The sequence below is a fragment of the Colletotrichum aenigma genome (genome assembly GCF_013390185.1).
Source record: "Colletotrichum aenigma strain Cg56 chromosome Unknown KSG_Cg56_contig02, whole genome shotgun sequence".
NCBI lineage: Eukaryota > Fungi > Ascomycota > Sordariomycetes > Glomerellales > Glomerellaceae > Colletotrichum > Colletotrichum aenigma.
This window is the reverse complement of record NW_023500908.1, coordinates 5,720,474-5,735,390: the sequence shown is the minus strand read 5'-3', so window position 1 is coordinate 5,735,390 and position 14,917 is coordinate 5,720,474. Positions and strand designations below refer to the sequence as shown.

At 55.5% G+C, this 14,917-nt stretch overlaps 2 protein-coding genes across 2 annotated transcripts; both read right to left on the bottom strand.

The window, feature by feature from the left end:
• Positions 1–1,617: 1,617 nt before the first annotated feature.
• MTDH-1 (putative NADP-dependent mannitol dehydrogenase) lies at positions 1,618–2,905 on the bottom strand (the record flags this gene model as incomplete). The annotated part of the gene is made up of 3 exons (XM_037318813.1): positions 1,618–2,095; positions 2,196–2,447; positions 2,556–2,905. The coding sequence occupies 3 exons, from the start codon at positions 2,903–2,905 to the stop codon at positions 1,618–1,620; spliced, it is 1,080 nt and encodes a 359-aa protein (XP_037183707.1).
• A 7,702-nt stretch (positions 2,906–10,607) lies between these two features.
• vgl1 (Vigilin 1) lies at positions 10,608–14,566 on the bottom strand (the record flags this gene model as incomplete). The annotated part of the gene is made up of 3 exons (XM_037318812.1): positions 10,608–11,578; positions 11,633–13,874; positions 13,937–14,566. 3 exons carry the CDS (start codon positions 14,564–14,566, stop codon positions 10,608–10,610), a joined length of 3,843 nt encoding a protein of 1,280 aa, XP_037183706.1.
• Between the last annotated feature and the right edge of the window lie 351 nt (positions 14,567–14,917).

The following is a 14,917-nucleotide window of genomic DNA, read 5'->3' as shown; positions in this document are numbered from 1 at the left end:
TATCCGGACGATGATGGATGAGGCTTCCGACGATGGTGCCATTAGGAAGTACCGTGATGCGAGAACATTACTCTGATTATTATTTGGGATGGCAAATACCCAGGCGTTGGAGAGAGCGGTGGCCTTGGAAATTTTGCGATTGTGGGATTATTGCAGGCGTGGTTTACGTCTTTTTTCTTTCCTCTTTGTCGACTTAGGAGGCTCACGTTGGTAATCGCGTCTGAGAGAGGAAGGGGAGGAACTGCATCTGGAGTCTTCATGCATCTGACGCGTAGAGATCTCGCTTGCTACGCTACTTGTATCTATATGTAAAATAATACGCGCAGCAATACCGATAGGAAGAAAAGAATTGCATGTGCAAAGAAAGGTTTCTCGCAGCATAGAGTTGAGCTCATCTCCCGTCGCGAAACCCAATTGACGTCAATGTCCGTAGACACACACACACACTTTCGAGGGAACGGTTAGAGTTCATCTCATTGTTGCTTCAACTTATTTTTCGTTCCAATTTCCTGCTTCCCATTCGCGTTTTGATGCATGCCATGTCCCTCGGACATCATCCGCACATGATTGACGCTGGGAAAGGCACGGGCCGAAGGAAAGAGTGGGTGTGACCGTGTGTGGGTGAGCCTGTCCTTTTTTGTTTTTCGGGTTCTTTTTCGCTGCTCGCACGCAATGCTGCCGGATCGTGGTCCCCGGGGGCGGGAAGGGATCGTCCAGGGCATGGATTGACGGACGATGGATGGGACTGAGGGGTCCATTTCACGATGGTGGGCCCGTGGCGGAGCTGGAGCTGGAGCTGGAGCTTGGCTTTTTCGAAGCTAAGGGGGGAAAAAGGCGTGTTAGTTATCGTGCGACTCTACGCTACGTCATTCTTGGGCGCCACGAAGAAGAAAAAAAAAAAAAGGGTGATCAGCCATCACATGCTCCCCGACGGTCTCACGTTGCAAAGTCAAGGCAAGGCGCCAAGGCGTATGAAGTACGTGACACAAAGACGTGTCCTGGATTCTATTCTGCGATCTTGTCTGTCTGTCTCATCTACCGTGGAAACCCAGAGTCCAAGCCTTGGACGTTTCTCTCTATCCTCTTACGGTTATTTCCCAAAGCCACCAAGACCCGAAACCCAGAAAAAAAAAAGAACGATGTCCCCCCTTCCGGATCCATGATTCGTTCCAAAAGACCAAACCTTGTTTTTTGAGACTCCTGAAACTGCCTTGCCTGCTTCGAAAACAACACACTCGATGATGGGGTTGGAAAAGCCAAAGTGATTAGGTGCCGTGTGACCCTTGGCGCTGGGGGGTATAGTCCCGGAATGTTGCAACCGACGAACGTAGGAGAAAGTGTAGACACAAGGAAATCGGCACGAAGTCGCGGAAGGCCGCGACCAGGACGAGGCGGTGGTTTGCTGAAGCCACGGGTACCACGTCTGCGCGAGTCAGACGTACCGGAAGTGTAGCTCAGCGATGCCTCTCATCGTGGAAAGCAAATGAACGGCCTCAAGTGGCTGCAAAATGCAAAAGACGATGTCGTTGCAGAAGGGTTGTGTAATAAGCAACTTGCCAGATTCGTGCGACACCTTCTCGGCCGCGAAGCCGGGAAGAATTTTCCTTGCGCACCCGCTTAGTAGCAGGTGTAGCCACCGTCAATGATGACGTTGGAGCCAGTCATGAAGCTGGAAGCGTCACTAGCGAGGAAGACGCAGAGACCGTTGAGGTCGTCGACGGCGCCGAGGCGGTCCTGAGGGGTCAATGACTTCCAGATCTTCTTCTGGGCATCGAGAGCAGGGACGCGGTTGAGGGCAGTGTCCATGTATCCGGGAGAGATGCAGTTGACACGGATGTTGTACTTGGCCCACTCAGCAGCGAGGGACTTGCCAAACTGGATGACACCAGCCTTGGAGGCGTTGTAGCAGGACTGCTCCTGGGGGTAGTTGACAATGCTGCCAGACATGGAAGCGACCAGGATGATGGAGCCGGGCTTGCCAGCCTTCATCATGGCGCGGCCAACAGACTGGGACATGAGGAAGGAGCCAGTCAGGTTGATGTCGATGAGGCGACGGAACATGGCGGGGTCGTAGGTCTCGGCCTTGATGTTGGAGCTGTTCACAAAGACGTATGTTAGTGGGGCTGCGCAAGCGAAAGGGGGCAATGTGATGTCGTGCACTCTGTGTGCACACTGCATTGTGGGGAATGACGTACTCGGCGATACCAGCAGAGTTGACAAGGACATCAGGAGCGCCGTAGAGCTCAACCACAGAGTCGACAGCAGCGTTAATGGCAGCGCCGTCACGGACATCCACCTTAAAGAAGGTGACGGGCAAGCCGGTCTTCTGGTGAAGCTCAGCAGCGGCCTCATCACCCAACTCCTGGTTGGCGTCAAAAATGACAAGGGCCTTGGCTCCGGCCTCAGCGCAGGCGCGGGCCATGTAGTTGCCCAGACCACGGGCACCACTGTCAATTGAAGTCAGCAAATTGTTCCATCATGATTTTTGATGGGAATCCGAGCCAATTGGCCGGTTTGGGTGGTAATTGGGAAGGAAGCGGGAAAACCAAGCTTACCCAGTGACGATGATGGTCTTGCCCATGACGGACAACTTCTGCATCATGGGAGGCATAGAATCGAAGGTCTTGCGAGTAAGAGGGACGACATTGTCGTTCTCGGGAACGGGAAGGGGGGTCTCGGTGGGAGGGCGAGAGTCGTGCTCGCGGACGGGGATCGAGAAGTGGTCCGACTGACCAGTGCCCTTGGCGTCGGGGGCATAGACCGAAACGGGGATCTCCTTCTCGCGGACGACGTCGCTCTTGAGAGCGCGGGCCGAGATCGAGAAGGGACGGGCGACCTGGCTGCGGATGGCGACGCGGGGAGCGAGGCGGGAGGTGAGACGCAGGGCAGAGCGAGCGGAAGCCATTTTTGCTGTCGTCGGTCGGGTTGAGTGAGGTAGGAGGGAGAAGATAAGGATTCTGTAGAGGATGGAAAGTGGTGATGCTGCTTCAGAAAAAGAGTGAACAGACGTGAGAGAGTCTGAGACTGTTGATGTAAAGCGCGAAGATGCGAGTTCGCGCAAAAATACAAGCTTGGTTGGGGAGGGGAGGAAGAAGATGGCAATGGAATGTGGATGGGAAAGGGCAGGTCGGAGAGGTGCGAGCAGGAGCGCGTCCAAGTTGATATAGGTCCGAAGGGGGGGGGGGGGGGGGGGGGGAGGGGACTGGCGGCGTGGTCCGTGTAAGCTCAGCCAGACGGGGAAGGTAGTTAGGTAGGTCACTGAAGGTGAAAAAGTTATCCGTAGGTGAGGTGAGGTAAGGTAGGGGAGGGAAGGAGGGAAGGAGGCGGGAGGGCAGGAGCGATGGGGACTGCCCCGGGCAAGACGGTGAGATCAGCTTGGGAAGGTACAGCTGGCACGCAGTAAGGTGAGGTGAGGGACCGGGAGGAGAGGATTGAATCGAAGGGGGCAGCTACGGTGAAATTCTACAGTGCAAGCTGGAAGGAAGGCGTCAGGACCGTCCGCTACCGTATGCGTACCTTCCAGCAGCGGTTTCTGAGGCGAGCTCTCTACGGATACCTGACATCAGGCTTAGGACCTTCCTAGTCGACTAGTGTTGCAAGTGACGGACGTGGAGTGGGTGAAGTGTACCGTGAGTGCCCCCCAAAGAGCCCCGGTTTTTTTTTCAGACCAAAAAAAAAAGTTGCCCAGATTTTATTTTTTCGAGGTTGCAGCTGCTTGAGCTCCTGTTGGTGTGACTGACGGTGAATGGGATTGTTTCCGGTCGGGATACGATGGGATGAGATGGCAATTGGGGAGATCTGGACACACCCACTCGGAGCTGGTGGTGTTGCCGCCACAGGGGTAATTGCCGTTCAGTTGCCTGGGACTTGGGGGCAACACCATGCACTGCGACATGCACCCGTGGGCGGGCATATCTGGAAATACAGCGAGCAAGGGGTCCTGGGCTTCTCTGCTGCAACCCTCTTCGTGGTGAGAATGGGGGTCAGCTCAGCTCGTATAAAATGTCTACTTTTGCTCTTCGCTGAGGAGAGACCGACCTTTCGCCTGCGAGACTTCTGAGCTGCCAGTTTCTGAGCAGCCCCTGGCAGCTCGCTGACCGCAATGGATTTGAACATAATCTCCATCTCCTGATGCTATCCGGGATCTATTTCAATACCTACCTCTCTGGAGACTGGCGGATGGCGGTACCTCTACCAATGGAGGTACATCCAACACCTAGCTACCTAGGCATTGAGTAGAAGGTGGAGTGCAGCGCTGCATGTCCGCAGCTGCAGTGCAGGTGCGGTGGGTGGCGGCTACTCCGTCCGTCCTGCCCGTCAAGGCCGCCGCCCTGGACGCTAATGCAGACCCCGCCGTAGCGCATTTACCCCCCTGCAATTCCACCCTACCGTAAATAAGGGTAGATATCTAGCGTTTATTAAGGTACAAATACGTCACATTCGCATCGAGCTTACCTTACTTGACGGGTCGCTGGGTCCATATCATGTTGTCGTCGTCCTCCTCCTTGTTATTGACGGGTCGCCCCTGATGACACAACCAAATATGAGGTGCATGACAGACCATCATGACAGCTTGTTGCGGTCGAGGCTCTGCCGCTGTCGTGGACCAAGATGGGACGAGACCTCACCGCTGTCGTGACATGCCTATAAAGCCTGCAAGAAAGGCTTGAGTTGAAAGTTCGAGGCGATCTAGTGTTGCTCGCTGATAAGGAATCAAACACCATAATCAGCGGAGGTGGGTGCCCCCAATCATCTGCGGGAGTCGTGCTTTGGGGCGTCATGGTGGGCCGCTGAGTTGATTGTGGAGGGAACAACGACACATTGCACCTAGGATGTTGCTTGCTTGCTTGCTCGCCCATAGTCAGGAGACTCCAACCTCCTGGCACTGAAGGTATTCTTCTGCCCTGGATGCTCCCGCCAGCCCACCACCCTCCTTGAGTCGGGCATGCTTGTGTTGAGAATGTCACGTTGCTGGTTTTTCTGATGTTTGCGCACTGTTTCTTCTGTGTCTGGACCTGTTTCTGAGGAAACTGTGTCTAGAGTCTGGGACCTTGACTCTGAGAGCTGACAACCAACTCATGCCAATGGCAGTAGCCAAAAGCACGGCTGCATTGACCCGCGAATTGCCCTGTAACTTTTGCAATATCTTTTTAACTGAGCTTGTCCACGGTTGGTAAGAGGCAGCTGTACATTTTAGCATTCCCCAACTCCGTCTGCCTCTTGACATTGTTTTCTCTGACCGGTCGGAAGGCGGCAGTAATGGCGGCGCGACAGAGGCAAATTCCGCAGAGTACAAACGGTGAAGTGGCAAATAGCTGCGTGTCGATCGTTTTTCACGCCTCCTAGCGCTAGGGACGCCTTACCTACGATGTAGACATGGGTCTTGTGGTTTTCTCATGTCCTTTGAGCTTCAAAATGATGCATCTTGAGTCCAAAGCTGTCATCAGCGCCTCAAGATCGCACGCAAGCCTTACACATTGTTTAGCAGACCAACTGCCAGCAGTCCGTCATCCGAAGACAGTGTCACTGTAATCAACCAGCCTGCTTTGCGCGGTGCAACTTAGATTGACGTTCATGAGTATCGAGCAGAGGTTCCAAGTCTCCACGCGAGAGACCGAGAGGTTCCCGCCGGAGTGAGCGATAGGTATGGTGGTGTGGAAGGTGAGATCCGAAAGCCAACCTGGTGGCCCAGAGACCGTCAGGGTGGTAAGTTTTTTTGGGCAGTGCAGACTGACAGAAGGCTGGCACACTCGGCCGAACTGTCGCCGAGAATTCTGTTTCTCAAGCATCTGTGGCGGCCAAGCTTTTCGGTGCCTCCCGAACCTTCAGAGATTGCTGCAATGCAATTCTGAGCCGCGCGGCGAGTTTGCTGTACGAAGAGGCACTAACGCCGGCTCGTCTGGTTGTTGTCCATCTGTCTGTCTGAGATGTATGCAGCTTGCGCAAGTCTCAGATGCAATGCACCTTCTCCGATTTCGCTCGAGAGGTTTGATGAGCTTGTCTCTCCTTCCCATGTCCGCGACACGAGAAAGGAAAGGACACGGATGGGTGCTGGTCACCTGGACTTGGAACATTGATTAAACAGGCCGGAATATGGGGAAGCCGGGTGAGGCGTGCGTAATCGCGCCGTCAACGGTCGGACATCTTCCAGATAATTGCTGCTTTTTTGAGCACCCAAAAGACTACTCAGAGATTTCAAGACAGGGCCGTTAGTATGCTTGCTCTGACGGCTCTGTGCAACAGTGACATCGGACAAGCTGGCGAAGCCGTTTGAAGAGCAGGCTTGTGTTCACTTTTCTTCCGTACAAGCAAGAATAGCAGCGGTCGAGGTAGATCAGTGTCAAGCGGGGGAAAGGGTCGCACGAGCATCCGGGGCGCTGGTTCATGCGAGTCTCACATCCAGTTGATCCCCAGGAACCTGTCTTCGAGTCAAATGAGACGTGTTGCGTCCTTCTGGATCGTTCAGCTAGACGGCATCCGAATCGTTGGAAGTGTGAGAGAATGTCGAGCTGCAGCGGAGCACGTGGCTACAGTGAGCTTCAGGCACCGTCTCACCCAACTCTGGACCCTGCTGGAGGCTCTGTGCTTTACACGACACATCTCATCCAGGTATGAGAAAACGTGGGACGGACAACTGTCCGTGTTCTGCGTGCGTTCCCTTGCGTCCTCCTGCGGCATCAATACAGGGGTAGCTTTTTCCTCCTGAGCTACCTTGTCCCCCAGCCGCTCTTTCCAACACCGTTCCGCTGGTTCCCCGGATGACTCGCTAGGTAGGGTTGCACACAATGGAACCCAAGGGCTTCGAGGGCGGTCTGGAATGAGTATTGGGAAGCTTGTCCTCGCATAGAAAAGCATGCCGTGGCAGTCACCGCCTAGGTGCAAGTGCTCTCGAATGTTCAGCGGCCGACAGTTCCAAATTTGGGGCCGGAGACCATTGCCTCTGGGGGCGTGAAAGTGCTGTAGCTCGAGCATCCTTGGCGCTGTCGGTAGGCGCCGGTAGCAGGGGAGGGCTGACGGCCGACTATTCCTCAAATGTCGTCTCGGATGAGCTGGCAGAACGCCGATGTTGCTAAGAGTGCGGGGGAGAGTCTGATATTATCCAGCAAGTTCGCATTGCTATGTAGAAGGCATGCCTTAGCTGGGCGTCATGGGCAACGGCAAAGGGTCGGTCAGGCCTGAGCATGTCTCGTATGAGGGTTGGAAACCGGCGAAAACAAGCGGCGAAAGTTTTCGAGACATGTACAGGCCAGCAGCAAACTTGTTGCTGGTTTGGAAAGAGCTTGTGGCCAGGTTGCAGTTCCCATGGCAAGGATATTGGTTCCAGAATACTGAGACTGAGCACCGCGGTTGTGTTCCCGTTGCCGGTTGGGGGATCGTCTGGAAGCTGGAGGAGACTAGCGACGCTCGGCGTGGAGAAAGGAGACGGTATCCGTCCCTAGCTGGCGGAGCTATCGTGGGTACCCGGAAGAGGAGCCATGGGCGGTGCCTCGGGGAGCTGCTCATCTGGGAAGTGCTTTTTGCAACGTGTCTCTGGTGAGAGTCTGGAGAGCGTCGATTCCTCAGAAGATGAGCTAGGCTCCGTTGGTGTTATGTTGTGATGGCGAAGGCGGTGATGCCATGGCCGGGGTGTCTTATTTGAAGTCGATCAGATGATGAGAAGAGATTAAGGTAGGTACGAGTATTAGTAAACTGCGGGACACCTTCACGATGTTTTCGTCTGGAGAAGGAGCGGGAGCTTGCGTGCTCACAGTGGATAAGTGTACTATGTAAGAAGATCAGCTCCAGTATTCCAGCCCATCTTTGAGGCTCTCGTGGCGGCTGCTGGCATCCCCGGTCGTCCCAACTGCCTGTTTCTCTAGGCTGCCCCAGCTAGAGCTTCACGATGCAGGCACCGCACGCTCTCAAGCGAGCCTGACTGCTAAAATGGGAACAGGCAATTTGGACTTGCGCCTGGACCAGAACCTTAGCACCTGCCAGCAGCACAGACGATCCTCAACTTCCTCCCCTTTGCCAGAAATGTTTGGTTTCGGGGAAGGAGGTGCACTCGATGCAATCTAAGTCAAGCAATTACTTACACACGAAACTGTCCGCCCTTCCAGCCTCTACCGAACGTTCTCTGACACTCTGTCTTCTCCCACATACTGATGAAGCGCTCTGTTCTTGACTCCCAGGTCCCCGGCAGGGATTCGTCTCCTATCCTTCCACGAGGCCTTCGACCTTCCAGCGTTTCTTCGCTGCAGTGCAACCCTGCGAACACGCACGCACCTATCCCCACAAATCCCGTCCGTCGACGGGAGTCTCCCCCAAGAACAAAAGAAGCCAGACTGATTCCATCGTGACCCGGCATCAGCCTGCCACCTCCACCCCCGCGGCTTGGACGCTGTAATGCCGTCCCTAGCGTCGAAACATCGTGGCGGTCCACCATGGGATGAGCACCAATTTTGTGGGTTTCTAGGCCGACTCCATCACCTGTCCGTCGTGCTGCCCACCATCACTGACCTCAAGATATCGGTGAACCGAAAGACCGGTCAAAGACCAAGGTGACTTACATCCCAGAACTCGGATCATCAGCGACTGGCAACGGCTTTCTTGTCTCGGTCTAGCTCGGCTCCGCAGTCATTGTCAGATGATACTTCTGCATGTTAAAACTCCGATCGACCTGGGTCAGTGTATGACTGGTCGTATTGGAAACCGAATCAATATTGATTGTTCTCTCGACGCCGAAAAGAGACACCCGAAAGAAGTGAGCGGCGCCGTGACCCATGCCTCATTTGTCTGCCGCCGGCCTTCTCGGACCTGCCTTACGAGGCAGACGGTCTCAGCTATCAACATTCGTCAGGCTTAACAGATAAAAACGGTGCTCTCGCAGATGGCGCTGTCGATCCTCAAAAAACACACGCTCTGGCGCACTCCACCGCAATGATTTGCTTGGTTCGTGTTAGATTCATTGCTTCTTCTCCTGACTCGTTCAGGGTAGCAATTTCAGTGGTTTGCACTGCCATCAAAAAACGAACGAGCGTGCCCACAACATGCTGTGCAACACCCACCTCTATCTCGGACGAATCTCCGAAAACCGTGGATGCCCCTCTGAATGATTGACAATAAGATTTAATGTCCTCGCGTCAATGTTCAATGTCAATCGGACTCCTTGAACTTACTTAATTGCACGGAAAACGTTCTGTTGCTATAACCTTCAAGAGGACCAGACACATCAACTACTTCCGACGCGGTTCTGGCGCTCATTGGTCTCCATTTGCTTTTGATGATGGATCAACTCCAGGGCCAGAATGGGCGGTGACGGCAACATCGCCATCTCATCTGCCCTCTTGCGGACTCGACAACTCCATGTACCTTCTTCAAGATAAGTTGAGAGGAGGCGGTCCTGGGAGCCTCTGCCGTAATTCGTTAGGATGCTGGATTCTTCACCGCACCTCTATGCAGACTGCCTCCTCAAGATACTACTGGTGAGCTCTGGCTTCATTGACAATGCACGACTTGGGTACAACAGTGTTGGCCACCCCACGCTCGACCAAGCGGGTGGCAACCTTTGCACAACGCCGTGTCGCCGCAAAGGGGAGATGAAACAGTCCACGACGGACGATGAGCTTCTCGAAGCCTGCAAAAAGTTAGGGCTTCCCCGTTACCGTGGGAGTCTCGCCGGGGTCCCGTGGCCGAGTGTGGGCGCCGTGGGGGGTCAGCAAGCGACCCCCATCCCGCCGCGGCGGCTAGGTTTTCTATCAAAAAAGTTTTCAATTTCGCCTGTCATTTCTTCCAGTCGCAAAACTGTTCTGTGCTCTCGACCTGCTCATTTTGGCTCCTGCCGCGGGTGCGGACATGGAGGTTCCTGGGACATTCGGGGAACCCCCGACCTGGTCTTCCGGTCGAGACTGATTCATGATGGACTGTGTGGCTGCAAGTTCTAGAAGACGGATGCAAGAGCATGACCAGCGTCACCGCTCAGGAAGGGAAAATCTCTATCGGCGCGATGTTGCGCGATGTGACGCTGACTGATCCTCAGCTCCTCTGGCTGGTGTTGCATGCCATCAGTGCAGTTATACTCTTCTGCTGGCCGATCTCGCGGCGCAGATGTTATGATGTAGGAGCTGGCTGAGGCATTCAAGACCAAAAGATATATGAGCTAGGACGAAGGAAGCTGTTTACAATAAGACAATGAAGAACGATGGAAGGGTATGACGTAGCCAAGGCAACTCACTGCTCAAAAGCGGCCTCGCCAGATCAACAGTTGCTATACGTTGGGATGCACCGAGACAAAATCAGGCGTGGGGTCACTAACGACGCAAATATACGTCACAGTCTGAATATGGCCAAAACCAGAGGTAGATCAATCCAGTATGTATTGCCATTTTTGTGTGTTATATATGTGTCAATGTGCCTGGTATCATGGTATTCTCCCAGGTATCGATGATGATGAGGTGGCTCTCGCATGCAGCCCGAATACTCTCGCTATAAATCTCCTACCACTGCAGCTCTCCTCTCGCTGCGTCTTCGCGAGGCTCCTCGGACCAGTCCATCACGAGTGCTCTCAGCTGGTCTCTGAACTGATTCAGCTCAGTTGTATCTGTTGTGCCATGCTCAGCCCCCGACTTCTAATCCCGGGGCGCACGCGAGCTGAGGCCCTCCTGCACGGCAGCCAGGATCAGGTCCTTGGCCTTCTCAACACCCTCAGCGGTGCCGATAACCTCGATGGCGTCCTCGTTGGCGTCGTTGCGAGGAACGTTGATCTTGCAACCGCTCTGCTTGCGGATGGTGTTGACCTTGCTGCCGCCCTGGCCAATGACGTAGCGGTAGGTCTTGGGGTCGGGAAGGACAAGGTAGCCAGTGTGGGTGTTCTTGCGGGCCTGCTCAATAGCGGCGGCGATGGCAGCTTTGGCCTTCTCGATGTTCTCGGGAGAACCGCGCAAGACCCAAGGGATCTCGCCGTCCTCGCCGGCGCCGGTATCCACAACCTTCCATGAGTGGGCATCGGCAACGGCATCCTCGTCGTCGGTGATCAGAGGCAGAGCACCGCCATTGCTGCGGCTGGCGCCAGCGCTGGGCTTGGCGGGCAGGGCAGCGCCAGCGTGATCGACGGAAATCTGGTGGTTGTTGCGGAGCTGGCGGAAGAATTGGCCGTTGTTGGAGATGGCGTGGTGCAGACCACGAGGGACCTGCAGAGTCTCGCCCTCCTGCTCCTTGACGAGAGAGGCAATGTGCTCCTTCGCCTTCTCGACGTTCTCGGGGCGACCAGTAATCTTGACGCCCGTCTTGCCGTCACCCTGACGGGGAATGTCAATGGAGACGTTGAGCTGAGACTCGAGCTGGCGCTTGGCCTCTCCACCGCGACCGATGAGGGTTCTGTGCTTCTCGGTGGGGACATCCAGAATCTCGGTGACCTGGCTGTCCTTCTCCGCGACAATCTCCTCGATCCTGGCAACGATCTTGCTGACAACGTCCGAGCGACCCTCGATCTTGATCGTGTTACCATCAGCCTCCTGCTTGGGGAACTGAATGGTGCGTGCAAGCTCGCGGCGGTCGTCAGAACCGCCAGCCTTGACAACGATATCACGGAGGGTAGCACCTATCAGTGGTTAGCTTAAAGAAACAAAATACAGGTTAGGTTGAACAATCTCACCTCCAGCACCAATGAGAGACTTGTGGTGCTTCTTATCAACCTCAATAGTCTTCACAACGGTGTCGTTGAAAACATCTCTCTTCTCCTCGAGAGCCTTCTTAGCAGCAGCGACCTGAGACTTAGTGCCCTTAATCTGAATCTCAACGGTCTCGGCATCACGTCCGCTGGGGATGTCAATCTTGGCACCGGTGGTCTGGCGGAGCTCATCCAGCGCAGCGCCACCCTGGCCAATGATTGACGGGACCTGCTTCTGCTGGACAGAGACGGTTGCCGTGAAGGAGGTATCCTTCAGGTATTGGAGAAGAGACAGAATCTCGTCGCGAGCCTCATCCGCTCCCTTCTTGGGGCCGCGAACGATAACCTCGTCGGGGTTCTGCACGCGCTTGGGCTTGCCAGCGTCGCTCGCAGCGTCATTCTCCTCCTCATCCTTGTTGCTCTTTCCAGAGCGGGGGAAGAAGATGAGAACCTTGTACTTGGACTGCAGGCGGTTGGTGACGCTTCCGCCAGAACCAATGAGCTCTCTGTGGAACTTGGGGTCGACCTTCAGGACGTGAGTAACCTCATCGGCGAGAGTGCGACCAAGGGAGCTGATGTGGGCCTTGGCAGCCTCGGCCTTCGCCTTGGGGCCCTTCAGCTCGACCTTGCCATCCTGAACCTGAATCTCGACGTCGAAGCGCTCGCGCAATTCCTTGATGTTTGAGCCGCCCTTGCCGATAAGGTGGTTGGCATACTTCTGAGGGAAGTCGAAGGACATAGTGAAGCCACGCTCCTTCTCATCCTCCTTCTCCTGCTCAACGAAGGCGTTGACCTTGGCCTCGAGGTTCTTGACGGCAGAGGCCGGGCCACGGAGAGTGACAACGGTGCCGACAGAAGAGACACGGATGGGGATCTGGTCATCGGCACGGTTGGCCTGCTCCTTCTTGATGAAACGGCGGAGGCGCTCGTGGAACTTCTGGGGAACATCGATAGAGGCAGAAGCAATCTGCTCCTGCTTGTTGATGATGTCGAGAATCTGCTTGCGAGCATCCTCCAAGCTCTGCTGGAAAGCACGGATTTCGTCCTGAGACGGGCGGCCGGTCTTGATCTGGGGCTTGGGCTCAGGAGCAGAGGGTCCCTCAAAGACAAGGAGGACAGGGGCGTCGATCTCTCCGGCCTCAGGAAGGACAACGTGGACACCGTGGTTGTCTCTCATGCGGGGGCTGACATCCTTGTTCAGGTACTGGTGGTAGAAGGGGTCGACGGGGATGGGGACGATTCTGGCAGGCGGGATGGCGTGAACAAGCTTCTCGATGGCAGATTGAGCCTGGAGAACATTCTTGCCATCACGCGCGTACAACTCGTAAGGGGAAGCGCCGTTGGCACCGAGGGGGGTGTTGATGTGAGTGCTGTGAGCCCTCTCGATGTCGTCAAACATGTCACGATGTCTCAGGAAACGGGTGACGTTGCGAGCGTGGCTAGAAACACCACCAGGGGCACCCTTGTGGAAACGGCCAATGTCGAAGGTAGAGAACTGCATGTTCATGGCTCTGTCCATGGCAGTCTCAACACCCTTGCTGATCTGGGCAGCAGGGCCAATGACGGTGACGGAGTCATCATCCTCATCAGTGGGCAGCAAGATGGTGCAACCCGTCTCGTTGAAGAACTCATCGAGAGTCTCGCCACGGCGGCCAGCAATGAACTGGTGGCGGCCCTTCTGAAGACTGAACTGGTCGACAGCAAGCTGCTGCTGCAGCTCCTGGACGCGACGTTCGATCTCAGCACGGGCAGCCTGCACAGCAGCGCGGTCACCGGCCAGCTGGATGTGGTTGTCGCCGGCAGGGACGAAGACGGGGCGCTCGCCCTCGTTCACGGCCATGTTACGGCCGCGAGGAGCCCAAATCTGGTGAGGAGGAACACGCATCTGAACACCGTCGGTCTCGTAACGGTTGACACGGCTGTTGCTGGGGCCCGCAATGAAGGGGTAGAACTCAGCAGGAATACCACGAAGCTTGGTGTTGACGTTGGCAGCGCGCTCGCCGGCAATCTTCATAATCTGGTCGCGGGCAGAAGCAGCAGACAAGGCGTTGCCCTCAACGAGGACATCGATGGTGGAGTCGTCATCCTCGTCAAAAGTAGCACCGTCCTCGACCTTGGGAAGCTGGACACGGGCACCAGACTTCTCCTGGATGGACTTGATGGTGGAACCTCCCTTGCCGATGATGTGGGCGCGAGCAGACTGGGGAATCGGGACCTTGATGGTGGTCTGTTCAGAAAAAAAAAAAGTTAGCTTGAGCTTTGTGGGGAAGAGATCTGGGGTTTGCCGACCTTGGTTCCGATCTGCTGGACAAGATCCTTGAGTGCCTGTTGAGCAACGTCTTGAGGACCAGTAGCGTCGAACTTGAGACGACCGTTGGTGGCGGTGGACAAGGTGATGTTGGCGCGCGACTTGCGGTTGATGTCCTTCATGATGTCCGGGATGGGGCGTCTGAGCTGGTTACGGGGAAGGATGAACTGGGGCTCCAGAACAACCGTTTCCACGTTGCGGCCGGGGATCGACATCGAGGGGGCAGCATTCTTGGGGGTCGCAACACCGCCCGAGGCGGGGGTGGAAGAGCGAGAGAGACCGTTGGCGGGGGTAGAGACGTTGCTCTTGGCTCCCCAGATGGGGGCGACGTTGGGGCTGCTCTTGGGCTTTCCGGCGCCGAGCTCAGGGAAGAGAGTCTGATCGTTGGGATCGATCTTCTTTCCGGGAACGGAGGTCTCCTTCTGCTTGCCAGCAGCCTTGGATGACTGGGGCTCGGCCCAAGAGGCGGAGTCACCGGCATTGCTCTTGAGGGGGAGGTCCTCGTCAGGAACCTCCTCGACCGTGGGGTGATGGTCGACGTGAGTCTGAAGCAGCTTCTGGGCAGCCGAAGGCTCAGCGCCATTGGCAGTTGTAGCATCGGTAGAGGCCATTGTGAATAGTGTCGATCAACGTCGTCGGGTGGGTGGAAGGGATGATAGGAGTTGTGTGGGTGAATTCGGTATATCTGCAAGGGGGACAGCACCAGTTAGCTCGGGACGCTGCAAAGACGGCGATGCAGCAGCATGCAAGCTGCTCGGCTTTTACAAGACTTACAACTGAGGATATACACAGCAGTTGGGGACAAGACCAGTAGAATCAGTCTTCCGATTAAAGAAGGCCGAAGCGTGTTAAACCGTGGAGCAGCAGATAGACCGAGGAGAGTAGCTTGTTGCTGGCTTAGAACATTGCGACCCTGACCGGCAACAATGAACAAATCCAGTGGGCGAGACAGAATGGGGGGA